The 13,138-nt window shown below is 44.6% G+C and overlaps 1 protein-coding gene across 1 annotated transcript in view; it reads right to left on the bottom strand.

The window, feature by feature from the left end:
- LOC147884384 (exocyst complex component SEC3A-like) overlaps window positions 1-13,138 on the bottom strand; it is a 163,918-nt gene that overhangs the window by 36,686 nt on the left and 114,094 nt on the right. Inside the window, exon 14 of the mRNA XM_087398216.1 lies at window positions 12,737-12,919. Within this exon, the coding sequence (XP_087254342.1) occupies window positions 12,737-12,919 (183 nt within the window). The remainder of the gene's footprint in view (window positions 1-12,736; window positions 12,920-13,138) is intronic.

Here is a 13,138-nt window from a genome sequence, read left to right as displayed (position 1 = left end):
CCATGTCAGTTGGGCTGTCCGCTATGCCATCAGCTCCTCCACGGCCTCCTGCCAAGAGGACACGTGGTCCAGCAGCTGCCACTCCGAGAGTTACTCCTATACAGGCTGCTTGTGCACCACACTTGAAGCAAGAGGCTAACATTGCAGAGGAGCAGTTTTTTTTAATCTTGCAATATTCCCTTCAATAATGCAAGGAATCCTGCCTACAAAAAGTTTTACCATGCACATGTAGCAACTGGTAGAGCAGGAGCATCATCCCTTTCACCTGCTAGTTTTGAGACTCTTCGCACCACAAAATTGAAGAAGCAGGTGGGATTAATTAAGAAAGACATGAGGGACTCAAGGAAGCCTGGAGTCGGTATGGATGCACCATAGTCTCCGACGGATGGAGTGACACGAAGAGGAGACACATGATTAATATCTTGGTCAGTTCTTGTGTTGAAAGTATCTTCCTGAGGGTGGTTGATGCATCACATGCCGGCCTTCACATCACCGGAGAGTGGATATGGAGCCATATTGAGGCAGCCATCAAGGAGGTTTGTGAAGAGAATGTGGTGTAGGTCATCACCGACAATGGCTCCAACTGCAGAAGAATGGGAAGTCTCCTTGAGGAGAAGTATCCCAAGATAGTGTGGACCCCTTGTGCTTCACACTCTCTTGACCTCATGATGGAGAATATTGGAAAGTTGTCTTGGGTGTCTAATGTGGTCGATAAAGCCATACAATTACTCATAAGGCACATGCACTGGACCTATTTAGAAGGGAGTGCAAGTGGGAGCTTGTGAGACCATCGAAGACACGATTTGGCTACATGTTCTTGGTTCTTAGCAGGTAAGATTTCAGAATCATGATTCATCATTCAATTCATGATTCATCGAATTATTAATTGTTTGAATTTGTTTATCTTTCTATCTTGGAATGTTTTTCTTGACCAAGTACTCATGAAGGGCTTGCCGCTTCATTTTCATAGGCTGGTTAAGACCAAAGAAAGCCTCCATCGCATGATAACCAGTTCAGATTGGCTAGACTGGAATGACTCAAGATTACCCGCTGGACAAAATGTTGAGGGGATTGTCTTCGACAATTACTTTTGGCATGAAGCGCTTTCCATCCAGATGGCCATGAAGCCCTTGTACTTTGTGCTTTGACTCTTTGATCATGAAGGTTGTACTATGGGCCTGCTCTATGAGTTCATGCTAAAGCTTCGGAAAGCAACAAAGGATTGCCCATAATCTATCCTGGAGCAAAGGAGGTATGAATAAAAGTCTTGACTCTTGTGACTTGCAAGTTCCAAGTTCCATGAATAAAAGTCTTGTAACTTGCAGTCTTGCTCTAACTTGAAAGTCGATTCCTTTTGATAAAATTCCAAAAAAGATGACATACTAGGAATTTGAAGGAAAAGATGGGATTGGTTTCATAGGCAAATCCACACTATGGCACATATGCTCCATCCCCTATGGAAAGACCCTGCTAAATGGAATGATCAGGTGCTTGTGAGCGGATGGACCCAATACTTGGAGAAAGTTTGTGACTCATCAGTCCAGAATAGGTGAGGTCACATAGTAAATTACTGCAGCCCGTTGCCCGCTGCGCTCAGTGCTAATTGTTTTATATTTAACGTTTATTAATGCCTAATTGTTTATATTATCTTTTTTGTATTGAGATTTGCAAATTGCAACAGAATTGAGGAGGATATAGTCGAGTTTCGCAAGAACATGGGTCATTTCTCCCGTGCAATTGCCAAGGAAAGAGACAACAGGCTGTTGACTCTTACTTGGTGGGAGAAATTTGGGATTTTGAATCCCTCATTGCAGACCCTACCTCTTCGCATCCTCTCCCAAGATTGCACATCAGGTTCGGCTAAGAGGATATGGAGTATATGGGCAGACATACACACCAAGAAGAGAAACAAATTCGTTCTTAAGTTTTAGCTGTGAACAAAAATGAGAGCAAGAGTGAGCAAGAGAGTGAGCTGAACGTAAGTCTGCTGAATAGTGGACTGAAATGAAGCGAGTACAAAAGAGAAGTGAGAGGTTTTGTCTAAGTGACAAAACCCTATCTTATCCACTAACTGTAGTTAGGGATTAGACTGTGGTTAGGAGGAAAAACCTCATAGAGGGAAAAGTGCCCCTAACCTACTTATTACAATACATTGGCCACAGCCTAGAATATGATAATAATTCTAACACCCCCGTGCCAATGTGGTGTACAAGGTAGTGATCAATCACCAAAAGGAGATAAGTTTAGGGCACTGCGAAATGCCTCAAACTTCTCACGTGAAAGTGCTTTGGTGAGTGAAGATGTCTGCAACATTGTCATGTGTTGACACATAGATCATACTAATCTCCCCTGCATGCAACTTCTCTCTAACATAATGATAATGAACCTCAATGTGCTTCGTGTGAGCATGAAACACAAGATTCTTTGCCACTGCTATAGCACTCTGACTATCAGTGAGAATTGGAGAAGGACCCTCCAATAAGAGACGAAGATCAGTGAACAACGTCACAGCCAAACACATTCAACTGTCGTTATGAAAGTTGCCCTGTACTCAACCTCACATGAGAAAGTAGACACTGTAGATTGCTTCTTGCTCAGCCAAGAAATGCAAGCTTTGCCCAAAAACAAACAATTACCACTAGTGGACTGCCTGGTATCATAGTCTCCAGCCCAATCTGAATCATTGTAAGCATGCATCTGCAAGTCACCCCCCTGGGAAACATCAAGCCATATGACTTTGTGCCTTACAAATAACGGAGGATGCGTTTTACAGTCTGCCAATGAGTTGTCTTTAGGCTGTGCATATATCTGCTCACCTGACATACTGCATACTAAATATTGGGCCTAGTATTGCACAAACAAATGAGGCATCCAACAGCCTGGTTTAAAGTGTGACATCCACTGATTCACCTGCATCATGCATAGTAAGCTTCAGCCCCGGCTCCATGGGAGTGGCTATAGGCTTGCAATCATGCATGTTGAACCTATCCAAGAGCTTCTACACATACTTGGATTGAGACATAACGATGCCACGCTTGTCTTGTATAAACTAGATCCCCAAATAAAAATTTAACATGCCCAAATCTGTCATGTCAAATTCAGCTTTCAACTCAGCTTTGAAATCTGTAATTATTTCCTCATTTGACCCTGTGAGCAGCATGTACATAAAGAATGATGACCAAAATATCCCCCCCATCCTTCTTGATGTAGAGGGTGCTTTCCGTGGGACTATTATGTAACCCCTTGCCATGAATGCATCAATCTTGGCATACCATGCACGTGGGGATTGTTTCAGCCCATATAAAGCTTTGTTAAGCTTGCAAACCTGAAGTGCATTGCCAAAAAGTACAAATCCAAGAGGTTGTTTGACATAAACCTCTTCCTGCAAGTCCCCATTAAGGAAAGCTGTTTTTATGTCCAATTGACGAAAATTCCAAACAAAATTTGCAGCCATGGCAATGACCGACCTTATGGTGGTCATCCGAGATGTAGGAGCAAAAGTCTCCTCATAATCTATGCCCTTCTTCTGTGCATAGCCTTTGGCAACCAGCCTTGCCTTGTATCTATCAATGGACCCATCTAGCTTCCTTTTCACTTTAAAAACCCACTTGGTACCAATGGCATACTTACCTAGTGGCAAATCCACAACATCCCAAGTCTGATTTTTCTCAATGGACTGCAATTCATTGTGCATGGCATGCATCCAATGCACATTATCCTTTGTTTCTTCAAAAGAGTAGGTTCTTCTTCAACAAGAAGAGCATCTGCATAACTGAAAGAGCCCCCCCTACGCGCCTTACTACACTACGAGTCCTGCCAGGCAATGGGGCCTCAAGCCTACTCTCCCTGAGAGTCTGTAGCAACCAATCCGGGACTGTTTTGGCTGCGTGTATCTCTTGAATCTCTTGCCTGACAACTTCATCCACACCCTATGGAGGTACAAAATCAGCCTGTGGCTGAATCGGGGCATGTGGATGAGGAGGAGATTGCTGTAAATTCTGATTTTCAGCATGAGCCTCAGGTGGGGAACCAAATGCTATAGGAAGCATCCCCTCAAAAACATCATCTGAAGAAGCTGGAATGTAAATTTAGCATGTGTATGTGCTGAATTTTCTGAAAATATAACATCTCTACTCACAAAAATCTTGCGAGAAACAAGATTGTAGAGACGATAGCCTTTGCTTTTTGCACTATACCCAACAAAAATGCATTTAAGTGCCTTACCTAACAACTTATGTCGAAACTCCACAAGCACGTGGGCATATGCAACACAACCAAAAACTCTGGAGTGATCCACTGAAGGCTTTCTTCATTGCCATGCCTCATAGGAAGTGATTGTCTTCAAAGCCTTTGTGGAAGCCCGATTCAAAACATACTATCTGTGCGAAGTGTATGCACCTTGAGTCCTGTCTCATTCTCAACCATAGCCACAAAGTGTTTGAAATGCATAAACACTTCTGATTTTTCCTTAAGACCATAGACCCAAGTGTAATTGGTGAAGTCATCTATTATGAATGTAACATAATATAGATAACCACCAAAAGCAGGTGTCCTTATGGGACCGCAGACATCACTATGTATGAGCTGTAATTTTCTTGTAGCTCTCACTGCACCATCCTTCTTAAAAGGAAATCTATGCATCTTGCCAAGGATGCAACCTTCACATGCGTGAGAAGGAGGTGACTCCAAAGGAGGCAATGCATCAAAATTAGCATGCTTCTGAAGTGTCATTAAGCTGCCATAGCTCATGTGCCCATACCTGGCATGCCATAACTCCGCATTCTGCATCGCAGAAGTGGGAGTGCTTACTGAAAGTGCAAGATCGGATCTTTTTTCATATATGTCAAGCTAGAAAAGACCCCGATACAAAGTGCCAGACAACATCAAAGCAAAGTCATTCTCTTTGTCTCTGATTGCACACTTAGCATCACCGAAGACTTTTAATAAACTCTCTTTGGCCCAGTCTTCAGGATGGTCCACGCAGCCAGGGCACAACTCACACGTGGGTAGGGGGCTCTAGCTCGCCCAGAGCGACATTGCTTTCAAGCACACTTTCAAGACCCTCATACGAAGGGGTGGCTTTTTGATATACTCGTGAGACCGATGGCCATGTACGCAGCCCCCTTTTGAGGAGGTGACCTTTCGGCAACAAACTGAAGAAGTTTAAGAGACTACAAATGATCATGGGATCTCAGATGATCCGGAGTAAGCCCTCAGTCCCTCATCAGATTATATAGGCAGAGTTCGCCGTGACACCTCTCCGGATTGATGCTATCTTTCAAACAATGACATACATTCATAGGGTTTGGTCTTACCTAGCTGGAGATTGCCGAGATTAGCATTGGCATCATCATGACAACTTGCAAACAGTGGGGTTAGAATAGCTTGGTATATGTACATCTCCAGATGGTTTGATAGACAGGAAATCCAAATGGATTGACTCCCGCCCTTTCAGTATAGCCTGGATGCCCGGTCTCACCTAATCCCACGAGACGAGATCAACCGTATCATACGGATGGATCTACTGCGGCTTCACACAACACGGACTTGGGGAGGGGATCAGGAGTTCCCCACCAAGATCCAATTCTATCGAGACCATTTCCTCAGGGTTTCAAAAATTGGACTGATCATCAGACCCTCGTACCTAGAGGACAGACGCATCTCACACTCATTGAGGATAGCCATCGGACAAATAAGAGTCTCATCCCACCAGCTAGGGATAGAGGCAGGCAGAGCTGCTGGGATACCGAGAGAGCAGCAGATATGCAAGCTTTGCATCTTAGGCGAGGTGGAAACAGAGGAGCACTTCTTATGCATATGTCTGGCATACTATGTTCGAGGTCGATACCATTGCCTATACCAGAGGGACTCGGGTTTGGACCACTCTCTCGCTTGATCCATTTCTAAGACCAGATTTGTATCGGTCTTTATATGATGGAAATGCGGCGGCATATAGAGACTCTTCGAAGACAGATCAGGCAGCCGGTGGCCCCACCCGAGCCAAAGATAGATGCAGCCCAGAGATAGGTCACAGATTTCTATGCCTTTGAGTCAGCCCCAGGACATAGCGAGGTTGAGGAGGAGGAGATAGACGAGATGAGAGCAGAGTGGACTCATGAGAGGACACGTCATGGGGTGGCAGAGCAAAGAGTAGCTAGACCACGTACCATGGAGGTCCAACCTATCACATCTCTTTTCAGAGGGGAGCGCCAAAGCCGAGGGGTCACTCTTGGCATGGCACGTCGGCTACAGAGATCTCGCAAGCCACGCCCTCCCCTGCCATTACGCGAGTCAACACGATAGACGCAGCTCCAAGATATCCTTGCAACTCACAGAAGAGCCACTGTGGACCTGGTTGTCTTCTGAGCATTTGTATCTCCACTTGTATTATTTCTAGGTTTCTGAGTCATATTTTCTTTGAGTTTTCTTTAGGACTTGTAGTGGTCTTAGCGAACCTCTTACCTCAGCCCATAACGGCTTGTATGAGTCATTTGTGATTGTACTTTGTCTCATAGGCCCGCAAGGCCTCCCGAAGATGTTGATACATCTCTCTCTCTCTCTCTCTCTCTCTCTCTCTCTCTCTCTCTCTCTCTCTCTCCCCCCTACCACAGATTCTCTATCAGATTCATCACTTATGTCACTCACATCGGAAGTGACATACACAGGGCCACACTACTCGACCTTCTTCTCACTCAATCAGCCATCTTGAAATCATTTCACCCATGCCTCAGTCATCCTCGTATCTCACCCAGCTGGTCCAAGTACCTTTTACTCCACCAATCACACGTAGCACTTATCATGACATACATTTCGATCGTAGTCTCTCGCCAAGGTACTCAGCACGCCTTTATACACTTTTGACATATATTGATTTCATAACCTTACTAGAGGATCATGCTGCTTTGATCACCCGCTCACTTCACGAGACTGCCCTTCACGCCTTCTCGCTCCACTCGCCCACTGCCACTTGGGACCGTTCCTTGTAAGAGTTGATATGTTGATGAAGTGTAAGGTTCTATGCAGCCAGCTCAGATTCTAAACCAAACACAACCTTCCAAATGAACCTCAAACAATAAAGCAAGTATCATCGATTGGTACGTAGGAAGAAACAGGATTTTATCCGTCGAAATGAGGAGGAACTAGTGAACAACTTGTTTAGTAACAACTCCAAGGACTTTTGGAGGAGATTTCTAGAGCGGCGGTCCCCTTCACCCGTCACCGCCAACAGTAAGGTCTGTTATGATTATGCACAAACATTATACGACATCCCAAATCAGCCAGCTCCTGACCTCTCATATACACCTCATCCCACATCCTGTACACTCTTTAGTAAGGGGGGTGTTAAGGATGCTTTGATGAAGCTTCATAATGGTCGAGCGAAAGATCATGAGGGTCTATGCACTAAATTCATTCCATATGGGATTAATATCCTAGCCTTGATCCTAGCGAAGCTCTTTAATGAAGCTGTTTGCCTGGGCTTCCCACGCACCTAGACTATTAATACTATCTCACCATCCACAAGGCAAGGGATGACATGAGTCCGGGGAACTACATGACCATTATGATCAGGCACGTCATGTCCAAGATTTATACATCAGTGCTTGATTCTGAGGTTAGTCGATTTGCAGACATGCAGGGGCTTAGAGCATATGGACACACCGAATTCCGACATGATCACTATGGATCACATTCTCACACTCAGATGTCTTATTGAGGAGGCGAGGGCACAAAACAGATGGTTTATTGTTGCTTTGTGCCTTTGATACAGTTCTGAGAGCACGCCTCATCAGGCGCTTGCAAGGTTTGGGTTATGATCAGGAGATTATTTGGGCTGTGTCATGGCACTTTATGAGAGTGTCTCACGCAGAGTTCAGACAGGGTCTAGATGGACAGACAAGATTTTGAGTACTATTGGGGGTCAAACAAGGGTGTCCTCTATCACCAACCCTGTTTGGCCTCTACATCGATGAGCTTGAGACAGTTATGCAGAAACTAAGAGGGGCGGGTTGCTCTCTTGTTGGCATTCTTATTCACATCTTGCTATATGCAAATGATGTGGTACTCGTATCTTCCTCAGCAGAGGGCCTCCAGAGGCACTTGGATGCACTACAATCTTTCTATCAGTCGCATGATTTGAAGGTCAATCTTGGTAAAACCAAGGTTATGATCTTCAATACATCTCGGGTTGCTATGCATCGGGAGCAGTTCACTTTTGATGGGTCACCGATCAAGATTGTCTCATCATACACATACTTGGGGGTTCTCTTTTACGGACCTATTTTCCCTATGAGACCGGCGATGCAGGCCCGTTTGAGCAAAGGGTACGCCTCATTGGCTAGACACGAGAGCCAGTGCTTCCGCTCGCACTTTAAGGACCCTCGAACCAAGTGCTTACTTTTTGACTCCCTCGTCTGACTAGCGGGAATGTATGGCAGCCCTTGCTGAGGGCCAAATCTGTCAAATACAGAGTGGGCTCATGTGGAGCACCTATAGGTTCTCATGTTATCACGGATGATTTGCAGTAAGCCATCAATTCCTCACCAAATCCTCCAGGCTAAGTTTGGATCATCTCCATTGCAGCTCGATGCAGCATTTTAGGTCATCACCTACCTATATCGAGTCAGGGTATATAGGGATTGCACCTCTAAATGCAGTAGATTACCGTGGCTAGCATTGTCCTCTTCTATGGCACTATCAGCCGCCACAAGTGACCAAAGATGCGCCATTCTCCCACTCCAGTATCATGAGGTCAACCAGGTCATACGTGAGGATCTTCTGTAGCTATACGCAATCCCGAACCTAGTTGGAACCGAATGAGCTCCCAGTGAAGCTCAGCTTCTACAGAGATCATTGCCTACATATCTCAGATGAGGGGTTTATTGACCCACCAGGATATATGCGGATTGATCTACCCTATGCACTGAGGATCTCTATTGGGCAGTTTCAGGTCTCTTCACGTAGACTCCATATTGAGAGTGGCCGAGCAGAGGGTTTACCTAGGGAGAGATGCTTGTGCACCTTATGTGATCTACAGGAGATTGAGTCTGAGGAGCATTTCATTTTCAGATGCCCAGTGCACTATGAGATTCGGGGGCGCTTCTATTGTCTAGTCAGAGATAGCTCTAGGTTGTTATCCTGCTTCCTCTCTTTTCCAGATCAAGATGCTTGGCCGTGTTCATTCACCAGGTAGTCAAACATCGTGAGCGCCTACTTCAATCGCAGAGACAGGAGCATCGGACCCTGGTAGACTCTTCTCAGAGCATGACCACTGAGTTTTTCCAGCCAGACCATACAGGCTCCCACCCTATAGGCCCTAGATATGATCGGGACCAAGAGCCAATGACACAACAGCTCAAGCATAGGGTTGATGCACAGATTACACTTGAGGACATTCCTTCCTTGTTCAGAGTTGGAGCACGATTGACAGGGGTCACTGTCACCCTTGTTAGACGGAGAGCTATGACCAGGAGAAGCACAGGACTGCACCCACAGGTAGCCGGCAGCATTCTATTTCTGATTTCATGCCATCGCTCCCTCACCCTTGACGAGGGGAGATAGAGTGGACCACAATCATGACACTGGAGCATATTTCACTTTGTATTCAGATGACATATGATCTGATGATAGTGATGATAGTGATGGTGTAGAGGATTATTCTGATATGACTATGTAGCATTAAGCTTTTTGCTTTTTGCATGGGTATTGATGCTCAATTAGTAGCTCCACCCTTTCAGCTTTGCTTATATCAGGTTTCTCACAGTCTCATAGACCCATAGGTCTTCCAAAGACTTCATTACTTTCTTTCTTTTACAAATCAAAAATTTGGTCATACCCAAATGCTACATAAACTATGGCAAGACAATTCAACGGCAGCACCAATAAAGTGCCCTCATTGTTGATTTGCTTTTGAAAGACAGCAAACGGTCAAGTTAATCAGCGCTGAGGAGCATCACAACAAATCAATGTAATGGCAAGCAATAGAATCGACAAACTAAATTACGAGCGGCTATCTATCTACAAACAAACGAAAAATTCAACAAAGGACAGGTGTGACCTGAGCAGATTAGCACAAGCGGCGATGGACTGCTCTTGCTGCGTACGTCAAAGATTTGCACAAGACGATTTTCAAACAGAGAACGGCGAGGAAAACAACGCTGGTGTGGAGCAAATGGTAAGTGGCAGATCAAACTTCATACGTATGGATCTGTGGATTATGTCGCAAATTAGAGGTGGTTGAAAGAACCTAGAAAAGATCCTTTGTCAAAGGGTACAGATTGCATGGCCTTAGAGGTAGATCAAAGAAGCAGGAAAGAATCTCAGCAAAGGCAAGGATTAAAAATCAGAGTATTCTTTTTTCTCCATGAAAAAGACTTCTATTAAGTATTAAAAAAACCCGTTATCTTAAATTACAGCAGCCCTCTTTTACCTAGTTGACCCTTGTCATTGACAGCTGCCCACGTGTACTCATAGCATACCCTGCTATCTTCTCACAGTGAGTAAAGGGCTTAAGATAGCCAAGAAATCCTCTCACATAAGCAGAACACCACCACATGTTATCCTCGCATTGAGAGAAGGGCTTATGATAGCTAGAATATTCTCACACTAAGAAAGCAAGAAACAAAGACATATTAACGTCCACGGGAGGCCTCACGGGCCTATGGGACAAATTGCAAAGTACACCAAAAGGGAAAAACTCATACAAGCCACAAAGGGCTGGAGCAAAGGGCGCACTAAGGCCCTTGCTGAGTACTATGCTGAAATAAAAAGAGATCAGTAGCTCAAGCAAAATCAAGTACAAAACATATCATATCATATCATGTGCTATCTAGAGCTGGAACTCAAAATCCGAAACCCGGCACTATGGTGGCTTGTCTATGAGTGGTGAAAATGTCTCAGATCTGTGTTTGTCTGGTTGTCTCATGCTGAGGTGGCGGAGGGGGGGGCGTGTTTCCTCAATCTCTGAACCCGTTGAGCTATGTTCAGAGTGACCCCTCGTCTCGGGCGGTCTCCTCTGAGGAAAGCTGTGATAGATCGACCCTCGATCAAAGTGTGCATGAAGTTTATAAATGATCAGGTTGTGGGTTGCCCCCAGCTCAAGCAGATGTCATCCATACCCTGTCACCTATGGGGCATCTACAGATTACCTCAATATGCCGAGCTCAGCTGCATCTAGTTCCGGGACTATGTGTGGATCTCTGTCATCATCTGAGAAGTCAACTAGACCCACCTGTCTATTTCATGTCTGTACATTGAATTCCCCCAGTAGGAGGGTGTCTCCCTGTCCGGAAAACTCCGTGATGTCATCATGGATCGTCTCATATGGGCTGTGTCCATCTGTAGTGACCTCTCATGCATAGGATGGCATGTCTGGAGGAAAGTAGCACACTACAATGAAGATAGGCCGAGCATTTGGAAGCTGAACTCGTACCCACATGTGTCGTGGATGCTCCTCTCTCTGAACCACAGATATGAGTGGTCTCAATTGTGATCTGAAAAGGACAGCCACCCCCCCGAAGCCTCATACTCCGCTCTCTCTCCTCAAGTCCCTTATGTGAGCTGACTCTCATGTGTATCCAGTTACTGTGGGCAGCCCTCGCTCCAGACTCTCGTGCGTTTTGGTGTAGAAGATCATATCTCTATCATTATATGTCTCCAAGAAACCTCCTAGGTCAGACCATAATGTGCCATTACAATATCATACTACTATTTTCAGTCCGGTATGTGCATGCATCCCATGAGCTCGACCTGTCACAATTCTCCCTCTTCCTTCTCTTCCTTATCCTCCTTATCACCAGTTGCTTTGGGTTCGAGGGAGAGCAGCATTATGATTCTTTGTCATCTTCAAATAGAGGTAAGGGATAGGCCTTGTTTCTATTTGGTATAAGGTCCGGTTGTGCTTTAATTAGAAGGCATCAATCATGGTTTAGGTGTCTTTACGTTCAATTGTTCAATCTGCCCTATTAAAACACAAATAGTTTGTGTGACATGCCATTTAAGCCACGATGAGTCAAACTCGCTCACTCACAAATTCTGCTTTGTGCAGATTGATGGAGGGGGGTTCAATCTTGTAGTCCTCCAGAAAGGTAAAGACTTCTAGGTATTTGGGCAGGACAAAGACCTGCTTTGCATATGTTCCAACAAGGAAGTGCTAGTTGTCTCGAGGAGAAAAGGGAAGAGATTCCCTGTTGGATGGTGCCAACTATGGCTTCTGAAAATCCAAGCCTAGGAATATTCTCAAAGCTCGAAATTTGTGGGGCATTATTAATGGGACTCAAAAGCGCCCAATTGGGAATTTCAAAAGTTGTGATGAGTAGAGCCAACAGGTTCATACTCATAAATCTGAGCATCAAGGAGAAGATTATCCCTATTGTCACAAACTTGAAACCTCAGTCATTAAAAGCACTTGAGTAGGCTTAAAATGCAAGGGGGTCAAAGTCTGTATTTCTTTTAAAGCTTTATGCCAACACATCCATTTTCTTAAATAGTTGTAAAAAATGACATGGATAACTCCATCAAAGGTCACGGAGAAGGATCTTTTCAATGTGTTGATCAAATTTTGTTTCTTTATTTTTCCTTATCTCGTTGCTTTCAATAACATTTCAATATTCCATTTAAGCTCTATGTCCACTTATTCATTTAAAAGAAACGTCTATTTGAAGCAGTGGAATACTGTCTTGGGCCCAAACCCTTTCCATTCACCTTTTTTAAAAACACACGGGTTATGATATCTGCATACCTCATCAACTAGCAAAGGTATGAAGATGCGAAGCATCTTTGCATATGCATCTGACACAGCGGATGTATCCCCACCACCACCCGTTTGCACTCCTCCAGCTGAGCCTTCCAGCCAACCTCCACCAGAACTGGAACTCCTTGTTACCTTGGTGCTTGCTCGAAGTTCATTTGCAAACTCACGAGCCTATGATGAAGAACATCAAAGAACCCAAACAGTACAAGACATGAAGAAACACTCTATAAGCGAAATTCAAACCATGTCCTCCTTGGCTAAAATGAAAAGAAAAGCTTTCAAATCTGCATTGCAGTTCTGAACTTTCCTCTGAACAAAGAAGGGAACTCCCGTCTTCATAATTTGCACAGTTGAAAAACCAACAAAAACAGATTTTAAAAACATATCTTG

Source organism: Dipteris shenzhenensis, chromosome 27 (genome assembly GCF_047967505.1).
Source record: "Dipteris shenzhenensis isolate YYH24624 ecotype China chromosome 27, Dip_SZ_1.0, whole genome shotgun sequence".
In the NCBI taxonomy this organism is placed as follows: Eukaryota; Viridiplantae; Streptophyta; class Polypodiopsida; order Gleicheniales; family Dipteridaceae; genus Dipteris; species Dipteris shenzhenensis.
This window is presented reverse-complemented; position numbering and strand designations above follow the sequence as displayed.